The sequence below is a fragment of the Lagopus muta genome, chromosome 1 (assembly GCF_023343835.1).
Source record: "Lagopus muta isolate bLagMut1 chromosome 1, bLagMut1 primary, whole genome shotgun sequence".
Taxonomy (NCBI): domain Eukaryota; kingdom Metazoa; phylum Chordata; class Aves; order Galliformes; family Phasianidae; genus Lagopus; species Lagopus muta.
The window spans coordinates 79,900,188-79,917,907 of record NC_064433.1 but is presented as its reverse complement, the minus strand read 5'-3'; the positions used below and the strand labels follow the sequence as shown (position 1 = coordinate 79,917,907).

At 47.7% G+C, this 17,720-nt stretch overlaps 1 protein-coding gene across 2 annotated transcripts in view; it reads right to left on the bottom strand.

Moving 5' to 3' along the window:
* Positions 1 to 4,476, bottom strand: part of GSK3B (glycogen synthase kinase 3 beta) — a 142,220-nt gene extending 137,744 nt beyond the window's left edge. Inside the window, exon 1 of one of the 2 annotated variants that reach the window (XM_048941627.1) lies at positions 3,168 to 4,476. In XM_048941627.1, coding sequence (XP_048797584.1) covers positions 3,168 to 3,255 — 88 coding nt within the window. In that variant the 5' untranslated portion in view covers positions 3,256 to 4,476. The remainder of the gene's footprint in view (positions 1 to 3,167) is intronic. The other variant, XM_048941636.1, reaches the window with a different exon arrangement.
* Positions 4,477 to 17,720: the final 13,244 nt, after the last annotated feature.

Here is a 17,720-nt window from a genome sequence, read left to right as displayed (position 1 = left end):
AATTCCACAGTCATTAGATGAAAATTTGCAAACCAAACTTTGGGACTTCTATTTTTATAGATATTTTGGGTCACGTGTTGCATGACTACCCTTTGTTTCTCAGTATTATTTTTGTCCAATTTGGGAAACAACATCCAATGCAAGAACACCTAGATGAGGAACAAAAGCAAGCTTTAAGCTCATACCTCTTCTCTTATGCTATAATCAGCAGGTAGATAGCATCAGCATGTGGAGAACTGCAAGCTTCTGATTTACATATTCATCACCTGATTTTGAAGTTGATTTCTTACACTATTAGACATTAAGATAACAGCTACACTCTCACAACCATGATCTTTGCCATACCACGCACTTCCTACGGGCTCAACCTAAAAACACACATTTTTTTGTGCAAAGAAAAACCTACAAAGCCAGCAACAAAGACTTGAACAGAGAATAAGCTACTTGGGAATTACTTCAGCACAGAAACCCATATGGTGGGGTGCAAAGAAACACAGAACGATTTAAAAACCACCAAAAATATAAATACCAAAAAAAAGAGGCAGATCTCATAGGGACTCTTGATGCTGGTACACCTTGAAAGAGATATGGTAAGGCCACGGGGTTCCTATTCTCGCAACAACTGTAAAATACTTGTAACTAACAACTATTACAGAGCAATGAGAGCAGCATGCCTGGGTAGTCACCTTCTTCAGAAGCCAGAGGACAAGAACCTGCTGGGAATGCCCTCCCATTCAAGGCTTGGGCTTCTCATCAACTTCCGAGCACAGAGTCTAATAAGATGGGAAAGACAATGCCTGCTCACCCCTTCCCCCTGCATACCCTGAGCAGAAGAGCAATCACCACACTCCCTGCACTCCAACTCTCTTCAACACAAAGTCCAGCAAGCCCTCCTCCACTCCTTCAGCTGTGCTTCCACCTCATCTTTTGAGTCCTTTCTTCCTAGGGAACTACTGCCAGGCTCAACCAGAAGGTTATCACCAAAGCAGGCATGACCTCACCGCATCATTTCACCACTACTCCAGCCCTTACAAAGGAGAGCAACGAGGTTGGCATCAAGCAGCCTAGGTTTTTGCTTCCTGGTGACCCAGAGAAGGTCTGAACCAAGATGGAGATATAAAAGCTGCCTACAAGACTCAAAGAAGAGCAATCCATCCATTTCCACCTGCTTCACAAGGAATCTTTTATCCCAGCTTTCACTCAAAAGGGTACAGAATGTTATTAAGTATCGGTATGAACGCACATTAAAATAAAAGAGGCCAGCAAAATCTCTGTACACCACACCAGGCTTTTTTTCAAAGCAGTCAACAGCAGTAATAGATGGCTTGCTCCATCATTCCACCAGGTGCTACCGAAACTCAAGAGAACAAGAAAAATATTTCCCTTTTTGGCAACCAGCAGGGCCTCTCTCTTACAAAGGGAAAAAAAAAAAGAAAAAAAAAGTTTAAACTTCCTGCACTGTCTTACACAGATAGATTAATTGAAAATATGAACTGCCTTTCCCACAGAGTCCTTGCATGTGGTTCTTCTGCTTTGTTCTGACATTTTTTTCCAGACAGCAGAAGGACCAGGAGCACATGACTAGAGCGACTGGAGGGGGGGGGGGTATCACAAGTGCGTGTGCTTTATGCTACGGCCTTTGTTTCTCCCTCAGTGTTATACACTTGGGATCAAATCGTATTTGCAAACTTGTTAGTCTGCATCAGTTAGCACCCGCTTCACAGGCAAGCATCTGTCTAGTCTCTGACCTCAAACAAACAGGAAAGGAGCATCAATGACCTTTCAAGAATTGAGCCGTAGAGCCTGAATAAGGCAAATTTAGCTTCGGAGCATGGCAGGGCCAGGTCTGGCTAGCATTAGACAGCCACCTGCAGAAATACCCATCAACAAAACCTGCTTCCTATTCCACATTCACACGAAGTAAATCGATAAATTAAAATGGAGTCATACATATCTTTCCCCCCCAGTGTGAATTAAGATCTTTAATACACTTTAACAAGATCATACATAACCCATATTAGCGGCATAAGAGTATAAAGGGCACTCCGTGTTTTTCAGAGTGCAGCAGGCACACCGATCATGCAGATACAAAGCAGCTCTAGAACCTCAGCCCAACATTTTCCTCAAGGCTTCAACCGCAGCGGAAGTACATTTCGGTGCAGAAAAACGTCAGAATTTCTCATCTGTCAAAAAGCCCACAGCCAGGCAGAGTCCCGGCATGAAAAGCCTCCAACACCAAGAAACACACACACACACACAGCAGTGTCAGGTGTGATCACATGCGATATCGAACCATCGAGCCCTCCAGGTCCCATATAGATCCTGCGCTATGTTTCCACAGAGGAAAAAAAAAGGGGAATATTACTGAAAACAAAGCCCATAGCACGAATTGGCAACGACCGGGCTGTTAGCAGGCACATATTCAAAAGAGGCCTTCAGAAATCATTTGCCATTCCGGATACATAGTTAATCATAGGTGACCCAGAGCCGGGCCTTTCTCCGGTCATACAGAGAAGCAATGCCCATTCTCCATTCACATAGCATGGCCGAGCCCACCAGCTGCGACGCGATGGATGGGCACGTTATCAAGCACTGATCATTTCCAGCATGCCCGTGCAGAATAAAGCACAGGCCTCATTCTCAAAAATATTCCCCTCGAGGAAACCTGGAGAAGGCATCCTCAGCCCCAAACAACCACTCACATGCAACAATGAGGATCTCCCTATTCCCTCCATCGGGGATCGTTAGCAGCGTACCAGACAGCCTTTGTAACCCCCTCAGACAGCCTTTGTAATCCCCCCCTTTCTCTCCCCAGCCATTTCTTTCCCCTTTAACAGGCCGGGCCGCGGCTCGCCCACACCCCATACACAGCTCTCCCCACACCTCTCCCATCTCCCTCCTTCAGAGGGCACAAAACACCTCAACGGGGACGAACGTCACGGCCGTACCCGCGTGCCCCGTCATTCATCCCCTCCTCCCCGAGGCACAAAGCCCAAACGGGGCGGCGGGAGCCCCGAGGAGCCCCCCTCGCAGGCACGGCCCGCAGGGACCGAGGGCAGGGCCGGGAACGGCCTTTTTACGTCCCGCAGGCCCGGCCGAGCCCGCGGCCCACCCAAGCCGAACGCGGGGCAGGGCCGGAGGGCGGCTGGGAGCGGCCCGATACTCACGGCTGACTTTCATGCTGCCGAACGCCGAGGGCTGCTGCACCGGCTTGCAGCTCTCCGCGAAGGAGGTGGTCCTGGGCCGCCCGGACATGGTCTCCGGTTCCGGCTGCGTCCCGACGGGCTGTCCGCCTCCTCCGCTCTCCTTTGGGGCTGGCTGCGGGGCGCTCGGCTGCGGGCTCAGCGGGAGGCGAAGGGCGAGCTGTGCCACATGAACCGCCGGCCCCTTCCCCCCCGGGGAAGCCCCCTCCCCTCGCTCTCTGCCCCGCCGGCCTTTCCGCGCGTCTCCTTTCTTCTCTCGCCGCGCTCCTCCTCGCCGCCCGGCGCTCACAGAGCCATCCTCCCGCCGCGCCGGTGAGCTCCGAGAGCCGCCTCCGCCCAGCCGCAGCCCCCCGGGCCGGCCGCGAGCAGCGGGGGTGTGCTAGGCCTCGCTGCCCCCACCCTCAGCCCAGTCACATGGGGCGGAGGCTCGCGGCCCGGCTCCTCCGATCCTGCCGCTCGGCTTCTCTTCTTCTTCTCCCCTTCCTTTCCCCTTTCTGTCTTTTTTTCTTTTTTTTTTTTCCTCTGTTTTTGTGTTTTGTTTTGTTTGGTTTTTTTTTTTTTGTCTCTCTCCTCTCTTTCCCTCCTGCCCTCTCCTCTCCTTCCCCCCTCGCCTCTAAGGGAGGCGGCGGGACTACTTTTCCCCCGGCGGAGGGATCTCGGGGCTCCTCGATCTGCCGACGGGAGGCGATGCGACCGCGCGCAAGGGGATCCGGCAGCGGCGGCGGGATCCGCGGCGGGAGGAGTGGGGTGAAGCGGTGCGGGCGGCCTCGCTCCCTCGCTGGCTGAAGCCTCTCAGTGCGGCGCTGAGGCGGCGGCTTCGGCGCGGCTCCTCATTGCGCCCGCAGGGGCAGCTGGCGACGGCTCAGGCTGGACAGGCTGCAGTGCGGGTGGTGGCCGGCGGCGGCGGCGCGGGCCATGGCGGCGGCGGCTCCCAGCTCCTCCTCGGCCGGCTTCAGAGCGCCGGCGGCTCTCCCTGTTGCTTTCCCGGGCGTCCGAGGCGCATGGGAGCCGTCCGCCCGGCTGAAGGCTCCTGCCGCTCCCTCCTGGCGCCGGCTGCCTCTCGCCGGGCCCCCCTCCCCGTTTCTGTTGATCGGTCCCTTTGTCCCCGCTGCTGCCTCCGCTGCGTGCCCGGCTCCCGCTGCTGCGCTCTCTGTGTGCGCTAAAGCCGCGCAGCCGCCTATGCCCGTCGCCGCCCTACGCTGCGGAACGGCCCTAAGCACCTTCTGTGAATAGCCAGCCGAAGCGCCCGACGCACTCGTTAGCCCCCAGCCCGAGGCCCTTACGGAAATACCCGAGTCTCGTCGGGACCAATCCTAAGGCCGTTACGGAAATGCCTGTGACGGGTCGTAACCAATCGGGAAGCCCTTACGGGCGCACCCGAATCTCCCCGAAGAGATGCACAGGCCCAATCGGAAAGCGCTGCCACCGCCCTAGCAGCGCGGTCGGGCGGCCAATAGGAAGAAGGTCTCTCTTCCGGCTATTACCGGGCCAACCCGAAGAGTGCCGAAGCGGGAGAGCCAATCGCGGGGCGTTCTGTCTCGATTACACAGCCCTGGGACGGTTTCAAGCCGCAGCCCGAGGCGGAGAGCGGGCCCTAGCTGCGATTGGCTCGCGCGACGGAGAGCTGCGATTGGTTCACGGCGATGAGGCGGCCCGAAGACGGCAGCTAGCTGCCAGCTCTCGACCAATCCCCAGGCCGGGCCGGCACCAGAGCCGGCTCCCATTGGGGCACGGCAGTGGCGGGCGCCGCCCCTCTCACCTTCATGACCTCACCGGCTGCGCAGGGCGGGGATGCGGGCCGAGGGCGCATGCTCGGGCCGGTGGGGCGGGGGATGGGGTTTGGTCGCCGCCGCCCTTGGGAATGGGGGTCTGCGGTATCCTCCGCGGGACTGAGAATTGCGAGTGGTGGCTCCTAGCGTGAAAACAGCCGGGTGACCCTCGGGAGCTAGTCACGGCTCCGGGAGAGGCCGTTAAGCGGTGCAGACGTGGTGAACACCTGCTTAACGGGCGTCGGGCGGCCCTCGCCTCAGGGGCTTGGCGGCAACGGGGTTCCAGTCAGGAAGGGGCGGCGGCGCCGGCTCCGTGCGGCTGCTGTGACCGTTCAGCCGCTGTGACCAGGTGTTCTGCCCGTGCAGTTAGAGCGAGGTGTGAAGCTGGATCCAGACGAGCTGTGCGAAAAGAGAGCCTTGAGAATGCCACTAGATAGTACTGTGCTTGTAAACCACCGGGTGATATGCCATCATCCTCTGCGTGGGAGCACAAAGCTTTCCCTCCTGGTTCTGCTAAGCATGTAAAATGAAAAGCTTTACACCCTCCCGAGTGCTGTTGCATTGAGTGTTGTGGCTTTAAGTCTTGGGTATGTTTGGCTAGAAAAATCCCTGGCCATGGAATATAATTGCTTCTTTTAAGAGGCGGTTCGCACCGTGACTGTGTTAGCAAGGCCAGAAATCACCTTGAGGTTATGAACGGAAAGCATGCGTGGTGGTAAACCTGCAATAGCAGAAAGCCAGTTGAGGGAAGGGGGAAGAAGGTGAGGATGTGCAAAGTCCTCTCAGCTCAGCCACCGCTAGCAAATAGGAAACACAGTTTACATCAGAGCCACTAAAATGGCCATGTGTCCATGTCTTGGTGCCACCATGAGAGGGTTTTGCTTGGTGCTGGCCAATGTCCAGGCAGTGCTGTGACCTCTGGAGAAGCCTGTCCTTCCTCGGGGCCTGCGGGCTTCCACAGGGCAGCAGCTGGGGCAGAGCAGGAGCTGGAGTGCTGCTACTGCTGTGACCTCAGTAAAATCACTCGGCAGCCCTCAGCAAAAATTGAGTCCCACTTGCTTATACTGTTCTAAAAAAGCGTGTTCTTGCCAGAATAGTTTGTACCACAAACAAAATAACTTGGGCTAGCAGCAGCACTTTTTGCCAGAGACTCTAAACAAACTGCTCCTTTCTTTTCAAGGTATCAACATATTGCCAGATATTTTTTCCCCCCAGTCCCATTTTAAATGACATCGCTATGTGAGAAAACAAAGATCTGGCCAATAGCAGCTAAAATTTATCCTTTAAAACAGCTTTGTTCCAAAGCAAAAAAACAGCAGCCTCTCAAAACAGCCCCGTTCAGCGCTCTGCTCACCCTGGCTAGAGCCTTTTTCCTGCCTGATAGGCGATGAATTATTTTACCTACTACAAAGGACTTTGGACTTTTAAGGTTTGATTCATTGTGAGCTTCCAATGCAGCAGGGGAACTGGAAGCAGAGAGCGCCATGCCCTAGCAAAGAGTAGACTGTCTGAAATGAGAGTTCTCATGGTACTGCCACACCCCATGGTACCTTACTGTACTCATTACGCATCAAATGTCCCTGAGACGTGGTCTCAACAAGCTGCCAATGTCCACAATGGTATTTTTGGCCCATTTTAGTAGAGCTGCTTACCCCAGCCAAAATTAGTCAGGGAGGGAGCTTAGTTCTCTAAAGAGCGATCTTCCATAAGATGATAAAGAGGCCATGGAAGGAGGCAGCATCCAGCCTTCCTCTATCTGAAATGCACCAGCAGGCATTCCAGTCATCTTTTAGAGCTGAGCTTAAAATTGGGGCTTTTTTGGTTTTGAGCACCAATGCCAACGCAATTCTCTCTTTCTTATTTACTGACAAAATTCTTTAGAAAAACCATATAAATGGTGGCACTGACTTAAGAGAGATAGCCAAGCTTTGTGTCTTGACAAAGTGGGTGGGCAGAAAAATATCGTGAGGAGAAGGAGCTCTTTGTAATAATAGTATATAAAAACCAAGCCCATGTGTACTTTACCCTGCCAGTATCTATGTGAAAAACGTCCTTTTTATGGTGAGTCTGCAAGCTGGTAATACAAATGGAAAATCAACTTCATGCACATTCAGAGAACAAGGCCAATTCTGGAAAATGCTTCATGTTTACACTCCTTTGTGTGGCGCAGCCCTTCACTAAAACCACCCATCTCCCTGTACCAAAAACAGACCACATCAAACCCCAACTCCCAGTTACTGGTACTCCTGCTTTTCTAAAACACCAACCCTGTCCGTCCACTTGGGGAATGCACTACTGATATCCCAGTAGTTCTTCTTCCTTTATAGGCAGTCCTGCCCATATTTCACTGTAATAGCAGTGAACTCTCAAAACCCTATTTCAGTCATATTGTCTTCTCATCTAGAATGAAACCACGCATGTATATTTAACAGTAGGATTATTATTTATTTGAAGAGACAAAAAGCTATTGGCTATCTCCAATTTCTGTTTATCTTTTCATGGATTATCTCCTTAGCTAGGGCTGCTGTCAGAAAAACCATTAACACATAAGGAAGGGTATCTGCTAAGCTTTCATCCTCAATGTCAGAAATGCACTGAATTAAATTCGTTTGGGGAAGTCATGAGTGAGCTAGTGGCTTTTTTAGATTGAAAGATTCTCTTTTGATAACATTGCAAAGTTCGTATTTATTTTTGGCCCCTTGGCTGATGAAATGACCTCCCTTTAGAATCCGCAAATATAAATAGAATTGAAGCTTTAATGATCAGTTTTCACAAGGAAGAATAATCCTGTGTCTTAGGCATTAATATTGTTCCAAATCTGGATGCAAAGGGCGGTTTTACAGCTGCAGTGATTCAAAATCAAAGCGTTCCTGTCATATCCAAGTTCTCAGAGAGGGTGCCTGAAAACACGAAGCATCTGATGGAAATTATTGAAGTGTTAGCTCTCCAAAATGCCATAAGGTGGCAGTGAATTAGAAAATTGGTACTATTTCTGGGGAGAACAAAGCTTTTAAAAGCTCAGTGGCAATGATGGAGAGGCTTTTTTGTTTGTCTAATTTGTCTGCTTACATTTCACGTATCACCATCAAATTCAAATCCAATCACCTTAAGAATACGCTGCATAGATCTGCTCCAACATTCATGAACAGCCAGTGGACATGTTCCTGCACAGGGAATTCCTGCTTTTTCTTTCTCCTCAGTTTCCTCTTCAATTAATCAGCAAGAAATTTTTCTGTTGCCTTTCTGTTTGCTTATCTTGCAGCTATTGCTGTGTCATTCCAACATCTGCCGTGCTAAGAGGGCAGGAGGGTAGTGTTTTATACTTCCGTTTGGCTGATAAGGGTGAAATCATTCAAGGTTTCTTTGCACTTTGATACACTAGTGATTGAAACTGATACTGATAATCCAGCAGCTTCGCATCCAGTTCTTTAATATTGCCAACTGAATTATAAAAAAATAATGGGATATTGTAATGGTTTGCCTCTTGGTTAATTGGCACGGGCAGAGTTGACGGCTATAGTTGAATTTTAACTTTCCTCTTTTTTTTTTCTAGTGGAGAAACAGAGATTCTCTGACTGCTCAGGCATTAATTATTAGACAATAACTCCCAAAGATTGGTTCCGATTTTTATCCCAGAATCCACGTGAATCTATGTTTAGAATGTACCGGTTACGTTTATTTTTCTGAGCAGAACAGCCACTTTCAGTCCCGAGAAGCCAGCGTTTTGCAATGATTTCCTGTCACAAAACACGTCATCACCAACAATTGCTTCAGAGACCAGCCAATGTTTAGCTGATCTGGGTGTGCGTGGGTGCACCTAGGTCTTGTAGGACACCAGGTAGATTTGCTAGAATCAATAGAGCCAGGTGCTCTGAACATGGTGTGTATTGTAACAGGAGATAAAGACAGCTTCTGTTTCCCAATTTTGCAGCACGGCAGAACAAGACAAGCTGTCCAGTGAAGGTTTACAGCAACACTGCAATACACTGAAAACGGTGACTCATGATGCAGGCTGTTGCCCCCATCTATGGAAGTCCTGTCCACCAATGCTCTGGAGAGGTTTAAGGTTGCTCCTATTCACTGAGAGAGACATCAGATGTCACAGGGTGACAGAAAATGTCCAGCCACACCCTGTTCCTTGATAGCCCTGAATAAACAGCACCCAGAGCCAGAAAAGCCGTGTTGCTCAGATGAGCCTTTGACAAGCCCTCCAGACATTTGTTCTCTTGAAATCAAGAATGATGCACGTTTCCTCAGCAGTTTGAAAAGGTTCAAATCTAGAAAATTATTGGGCCCTTCTCACATCTTTAGATTCACTCCAGCAGCCAAAGACATTCATCCATCTGCTTTCTATTGTATTTCCCAGTGCTGCCAGCAGACCTGCCTGTTTCTGCAAAGGGCATACCAAGGAGCAGATGGGTCACTCTCTCAGCAAGAAACTAAAACAATCTCAGTAGGATTGTGATAAAAAAAAAAAAAAAAAAAAAATTGTTCTAACCACTTACTGGGAGCTCTCTGAATGGCAGTATTTGTGGAAGGGCCCATGCATGCCGCACACTCACTGTTTTCCTACCTCCTCAGCCAACCTCCAGCCTAGCTGTCCAAATACAAAGAAAGACAGCATGCAATCCATTTAGGAAAATCTTGTGGGTACAGTAAGCCTTGGCTTGATAACAGGAAGCCAGGCACAGACCTCTAGTGGCACACAGTGCCTGGGATGCTGGCCTCACTATGAAGATTCTCTGCAAGCTGAGGTTGCCATCTGTAGCTGCAATGAAATGTTCACCCAACCATTGCTGTTCTTACTCATAATAGCACAAGTCTCCCTGTAGGAAAAAGAAGATTGCTTTTGGTGGGCTACAGGCACTCTTGATACCACAAGACAGGCTGTGGGGAGTTTGATGTACTTATGTCTGCATAAGAAGTGGTCATTGTGCACTGTACTTTGAGCAATATATCACAGGACAGTGATAACAACATGTGGCAAAATGGTGGAGAAGGGCTGTGAAGAAGCCTTGGTCACTGTGTACATCTGTCATAGCAGTGAACTTGCAATATGATTGCATGTACTTCCTGGGTTCTGAGATCTTTGACTTGCAGCCCACATTAAAGGTGGTGACTGTCCTCAGTTTTGTCCTTTTTTAAAAGGGGACAGAATGGAGAGTGAGTAGAACCTGTGAGAAAATGCATAGGTAATTATGAAGTGGCTGAAACTGTAACAGTATTTCCATTTTGCTCACTGAGTTTTTGCCAAGCAGTCTAATTAATTTAATGATCCCTGTCCCTGGCTGCTCACTAATGACCATTGCATACTGCTTCCTTCGTATTTGGCTTGCAAATAGTTACTAATTGTTGCTGTGCCTTGCATTGTACGTCTGGTGTTGACAGCTGTCATGGGCCTGAAATGGGGACAGATGTTTCTAAAGAGAAGCTCCCTCCCAGATCTCTAAAACATCTGCAAAACTGAGGAATTGACTTGCGTTGCTGAATATAAAAACTTATCATATCCACGCATAGGGTAAAGAGAAGAGGTCTGCAAACACAAAAATTAAAAGTAGGCGGTAGAATAAGATCTGAAGAGGCTCACTGTTGTGTCTATAAAACAATGGATTTTTGCTATAAGAAATTCCTATTTCCCCTAATTCCACACTGACTGCTTGGCATAGCAAAGTCTTTTATACCCTTCACAACAGAGCACACCTCCTAATTTGATCAGAAAAACAGCCTGTATTGCTTTTGCTTCAGTTTATTAGACACAGTCCAAGAACCTTTTCTTCAAGAAGGGACTCAAGATCAGGCTTACAGATCTAACAGGCTGGGAACAAGAAACGAGCAGCATGAAAGCACCGAAAAGCCTTAGAAATCAATGGAAACAATTGCAATCCTTAAAAAAATAATAATCCAGAATCTCATTTCCTCCTGAACATTTTGTAACTGAGATTGTTACAAGCAACCTACTTTTTTTTTTTCCCCCTCCGTTTGTTTAGCCTATTTAGCAGCGCTGAGCGTCCAGGCCATTGTTTTGCTAAGGGCCAACAATGCTTATCTCCAGATCTCACCCAACTGGCTGGCTGCACTGTGAGACTTGGATGAGCTCTTGTCTCAGACCCAGCAAGAGGCTGCAAACCAGCAGCAGCAGAGCTGCACACAACGGGCAGCAATGAGCAAGCACGTAAGGAAGCAGAAAGGAAATGGCTGAGCTCAAGCAAGGTTAGCGTGACTGGAGCAGCAGTCACTCCAAACAACTCTGAGAAAAGAGCCAACAACCATAAAAACCCTGGTGGGATTAACAGTGCCTTTCTGTAAAGGAGTCGTTTCAGGACAACTGACTTAAGGGAAGTGCTACAGTTACTTATTTTTTAATTAGACTGGATTCAAGCCATATCTGGCTGATGATGCCATTCTGAGTTCACAGGGACCTTCCCATTGCCTCATGGCACAGGAGCAAGAGAACAATGCAATTGATGGGAATGATGGCACTTTTAAAAGCAACAGAAAGAAATTGTTTTAAATGCGGCTATTGTGCAGGCTGGGATATTTTTTCTTGTCCCTGGAAGGTGAAAGTTCCAGGAGATGTTTCAAGTTCTCAAATGGGGTTGCTCTAGAAGTTCATGAGGAGGAGACTCTTCTCCATAGCTAGTAAGGGAGCTGTGGGGTAAGAAACCACCCTTTAGGTGACGGAAGACAATCTTTGTCTGTAGCCAGCCTCTGAAATCACTGGTGCAAGATATCATGGATACAGAAGAATTTGTAGTAATAATGGTAGAATCTGGACAAGTACTGGGTAATACCTCTGAAGGAGGTAATGTTAAACCTACTTTTATTTTTTTGTGTGTGATGTGAAATTGCAGGTTGAACACAACCTTCTAATTCTACAGAGAGGACCATACACCAGCCTTTCAAGTATGGTAAAATTTATAAAACACTCTGAATCATCTTGCCCTGACCACAGTCAAACAAGATATTGGACTCCAAATCAGGGCCTGAGCAATTTGATATTCCAGGATCACCTCCTCTGAGCTCCTGAGTGATTCATCCTGCATAGGAGATCAAGCAAAGGCAGCAGGAAGCCTGTGTGGATGAACAAGAAGCCCCTGTCTGAACTCTGGCATGAAAAGGAAGTACACAGAAGGTAAAAGCAGGGTGAAGTGACCCAGGAAGAAGCTTTGACTTGTGGCACTGTCTTCTGGCAATTCCAGATCCCTGAGGGGGGCCCCATGAGTGCTGAGGAAGCTGGCAGATGTCACTGAGAGGCCATGCTTTGAAAGATCATGGAGATCAAGAGAGGTTCTTGAGGCCTGGAGGCATAAAAATTATGACAGAATCATAGAACATCCTGAGTTGGAAGGGAACAACAAAGATCAGCGAATCCAACTCCTGGCTCCACACAGCACCACCCAAAATCCAAATCCTATCTCTAAGAGTGGTATCCAAGTGGTCCTTCAACGCTGGCAGCTTGGGGCCATGCCCACTGCCCTGGCAGCCTGTTCCAGGGCTCTACCACTCGTGGTAAAGAACCTTTTCATAACTCCCAATCTGGCTCTCTCCTGACACAGCTCCGTGTCACTCCTGTTTTCAGGATGGGCAAGAAGGAGGAACTGGGGAACTATAGGCCAGTCAGCCTCACCTCACCTCTGAAAAGGTAATGAAGCAACAACTAATGGAATCTGTTTCTAGACTCATGAAGAGCAAAGAAGGTGACTGGGAGCAGCCAGCATGGATTTACAAAGGTGAAATCAGGCTCAATCTACCTGACAGATTTCTAGAGTGAGTTGACTGGCTTGGTGGATGGATAGAGAACAGTGAATGTCATTTACTTCAAGTTTAGTAGGTCTTTTTACACTGGTCTCCCATAATACCCCTTGGACCACTCAGTGAAGCATGGGTTAGATTAGTAAACAGTGGGGTGGGTCAAAAAGTGGCTTAATATCCAGACCTACAGCATCATACTAAGTAGCAAGAAGTCCAGCTAGAGGACAGTCATTAGTGGTATGTCCTAGGGGTCAGTATCAAGTCTTTTACTATTCAACATCTTCAGCAAAGATCTGAATGATGGGATGGAGTACACCTGAAACAATTTTGTACGTTATACAAAGCTGGGAGGAGGTGTGGGCTGTCATTCAGAAGGAACTGAACAGTCTGGGTACTGGGCAGAGAGCAATCTATGAAGTTCAAGAGTCCTGCACCTGGGGAGGAACAATTCCATGCCCAAATACAAACTGGCCACCAGCAGTCTGGAAGCAAGCTCTGCAGAGAGAGACTTATGTTCTTGTGAACATCAAGCAGCTCTGCTACTCAGGAAAGAAGGTCCTACACAGTGTCAGTTCCTATGTATTTTGCTAAACTCGATTTTTCCTTGAGGTAATTACAGGTATTGCTGATATTATTAGCTACACGGAATACATATACCTCTAAGGATGAGGTGATTTCAGTGAATCTTGAACTCAATAAAACAGACAGAACTGTCCTTAAAATACAAGATTTGGGGATTGTCACTCATGGCTGAGATTTGATACGTGAGCTTTCAGCAGAATAAGCAAAGTGTGGGCAGATGGAGGCTGGCAGAGCACACAGGGCAATGTCAGATGAGAAGTGGGAGATAAGTGACTTAGGACAGCCAGTGCTGAGTACTGCATGAAAGAACTTCAGTTGCATTTTCCAGTCTACAACAATATGGGCTGGTTGTGTGGTGGAAGTAGTAAAGTTAAAGCACTGTATCGAGACAATGCGCCAAAAGGGCAATTAAGTCAGAGGCAATATTTTCAAGCTGAGCACCCCCATAAAATAGAGAAAATGGAATTAATGACTGCCTGGGAGAAGTCTGACTTAAATGGCCACCCAGGAACTTGGAAGCAAAGGCGGCTCTCCAGGGCAGAGGTCAGCAAGCTGAACCACAAACTGTCCTTTCTCTTGCTGAGTTCCCTGTCTCCTTCATGGCACGGTCCTGGTTTATTTTATGCACTGAGGCAGGATCCCATTAAGAAAAAGTATGTGATCATGTCATTAATGTCTGCCTTGAAAGAGAAGATTAGAGAAACATTTGTCAAGAATGGTCTAGGAATAATTGGTCCTGCCTCAGGGCAAAGAGATGGGCTGGAATCCCCAGCTGGCTCCTTAAGATCCCTTCCAGGGCTGTTTTCCACGAAATCATACATGCTCTAGAAAGCCAAATTAAGTTCACACAAATTGCTTAAATTCCAGGCTCCCCTAACTTCTGAGTTTTGATTTCAGAAACATTTTGGCACAGATTATGGCATGCTGTCTTTTAGGATCCTGGCTGGTTTGTTTTAAAGCAAACTCGACCTAGCAAGAATACCACAATGTGCACATCTACAAGGTCCCTCCAAAGCTTGTAAGAGTTAGATCAACCACAGGAATATCTTCCAGGAACTGGCTGGGGCAATTGTGCCCCCTCCAACTGTCCAGGGTAAGGGTGGCCGTAAGCAGAGGTCACTGTGCTGCTGGACAGCCTTGATGCCAAATCCATGTGCTGACAGCAGATGAGAGACAAGGGTGCCTGAGTTCCTTCCCAGACTGTAGAGGGCAACATGTGCCACCAGGAAATTTTTCTGTCCATGTTTCTCTCATTTCCATTTTTTCCAGACCCTTGAAAACAAGCAGCCCGTCACCTTTTTCCCAGCAGCTCCTAGATCCAGAATCCTTGGTGGCTTAATCCATTCTACCCTCACTCAGAAAATGAAGTTCTTCATCCTCCCCCCTCCAGCTACTCCAGCCCAAGACACAACACATTCTTCAGTCAGATTTACCTCTTCCATTCACAACTGGCTTTCACATCTGCTGCTTCTGCCATCTTGCTTCAATACCGGCATGGTGATCATTGCACGACTGAAAAAAACACTGCTTCCCTGCCAGCTCAGTGCCCTATTTCACAACATGATGCAATGACTTGCAGGTGGAGCATGCTTGGTCACCACCTGCAGAAAGCCTGGCAGCTGCAAGGAGATGGAGCATGCTCTCTGAAGGGGCTTTCAAGGGATGGAGATGGCTTTTTGTCTGCTGAATCCCAAGACCCATAAAAATGTCAAAAGCCATAAAAGTTACACTTGCAGTTTGTGTGGTGTGAGGGAGATGAAGTGTCTCAGACAAAAAAGAAAAAAAGAAAAAAAAAGAAAAAAAAAGAAAAAGAAATCCTGGCAGATGTGCTGGAAATGAGGGAAAATACTTTTTTTTTTTAGACCTGGTCTTGGAAACATCCTGAATCATATTCACTTTAGTTCTTCCAGAACACTCGGCATGAAAATTTTGGTATAACGCTTAGATTTTTAGGAAATGGCAGGCAAGTGAATCCAAGATATTTTTATGGAAAATGCAGCCTTAATATGCACTGGGATGTTAATGCTAGATAATGAAGTAATAAGTATTTCATCTTCTTTCGCTCTTGCTTTTCTCCTTTCCATTCTCACTCATTGTCAAAAAACTGCTAATTGCTGCACACTGTGGGCATCTTACATTTTAGTCTTCATTGGAGACCTTTTTGCTGCAGAACAAATTCCTCGTTATCTGGAACATCTAAATTAATTGATTCCGCTGGTTACTGCAGAGTCATAAAAACAGCGGTATTAAATTGGGGACAAAAAGGCAGAGCAGCAGTGTGCTCAAGCAGCTGAAGTGTTCTGAGCACCATCCTTGGACTTCTCTTAAACAGATGGCTTTATTTTGTAAAGACAATATTCTGCCTTATTAAGTTAATTGATGTTATCCTGGGCTTGGGCACGCCTGCTGAGCTGCTGAGAAATGCCACCAGGTTTATGTTACAGGTGGAAGCCACTGTACTCTGTTCCACAGACACAGCTGCCAAGAGACGGCTATTGCTGCCTAAATGACATGAGCAAATTCATGTCTCATAGCTGTTTTGGTCATCCCAGCAGTTCCTTTTATACTCTACAGGTAGGTTGCAAACTTGCAAAAAAACAATGAGACAGTGGAAATTTTGCTGTAATGAAAGCATGGCTCTGAACACTTCCAGACACGTTGCAGCAGAACAAAGCTGTGACCTGTTCTTTCATCTGTCACCCTAAGGGCAGGAAGATCTTTAAAAGTCAATGCCTCATTTCTGAGTGTGCATTAGAACAGCCTAAACTGGTCACAGGGGGAAATTATTTTATAACAATCCTGTAAAGGGAGAGACGAACACTCAGTTGCTCAGCTTTCAGCAACACGGATCTCAGCACCCATGCGGAAATCCAATGAGTAAGTTTTGGAACAACGTTATCCCTATCTTTCCAGCTGCCCTGTGAGGTGGGTGGCCAGTGCAAAATCGACCTTATCTCCTGTTGCTGCTGCGGGACTGATGGCCGTCCGGACCAGGAGGGGAACGGCCCAGTGTTTCAAAGCAAATAGACCCCTGTTGGGACTGGCTTAAGAGCATCTCCCCTTCTAGTAGGACAGCGCCCCCCACAGCCCAGCTCCTGAGTGCATAGCAGGATGCCTTTTTTTTTTTAAGCACTTTAGTGAAATTGCCTCACTTGTGGGGTTGTTTCTAATGTTGCCATTATCTAGAAATATCTCCATTGAGTAGTAGAAATCTCATGCTTATTTCAGCAGATGTTTGAATTTCTGATGGAGAGAAGAATTCTTGGCTCTTTCTAATTTGCGACTGTCAAATTCCAGTTAATTCCTGGTGGGGTGTTTCTGGGAAATTGGGATGTTTCCTCTTTGTGGGAGGACACAAATATATGCAAGAGCATGCACAAAACTATGATTTGATTCACTAAAACCATCTGTTTGAACAAATCATCCAAATACAGCAAATACTGATTACTCAACAACAACATCAGTCTTCATCACGTGCGTCCCAGACCGTTGCCTGATCTCCTTCCTCCCTTCCCTGTCTCAACCATGTTTTCCAGAGGAGTTGGGATTCATGCTGGGGTTCAAGCCTTGCTGGTTCAGAAAGCCACAAGGGCTGGGAGTATTGGCTCTCATTTTCCTGTTCACTGAACGGTTGACCCGCCTCTCTGGCCCTCCTCGGGAAGCACTCAAAGGCTTTTTGTAAATGCATATTAAGGAAGCCTGAATGTATCTCAGGGAGGTGGCCCTGCGTCCACTTGAATCACTTGAATGACAGCTGAATGAGACCTCTCTGCCAGGGAGTCACAAAGAATGGGTCACAGGAAAGCACTAAATGTGTTTCTGTAACTGGTATGAAAAATGCTGTAATAGCGAGAAAACGAGCTGACACTTGTAAAAGCATAATCCACCATCAAACGAAAGATTCACCTGTCACAGGAATAGTCTTTATCCAGCACCTCTATTTGGGAACTGTTTAAAGAAACACAGCTGCTTTCAAACAAGAACTTGAATCTTCTGTAACCGCTTACAGTATATCCCACTGCCCATGGATCTGCCTACAGCTGAGCTTTAAATGCAAGGTGCGATTGCATCAGCTAATGACATTCCTGCTGTGCTCTTTGGTTTGAAATATTGCCCTGATAATTGGAGCTAGATACAAGGTGAAACTGCCTGGAAAGCAGCACACACCTCTGGGAGGGTGTCTTGCTGGTTGCATTCACTGTATCCAATAAAAAGGGAATGCCAATCATGGCTTGTGTTGGAAGGGACCTTGAAGCCCATGCAGTTCCAACCCACCATTGAAAGCAGGGCTGTCACTCAATAGGTCAGGTTTCCTTAGGTCCCATCCAACCAGACCTTGAATGCCTCCAGGCATGGGGCATCCATGGCTTCTCTGGGCATCTGGACAACTTCTTTGGGCAAACTGAACATTCTT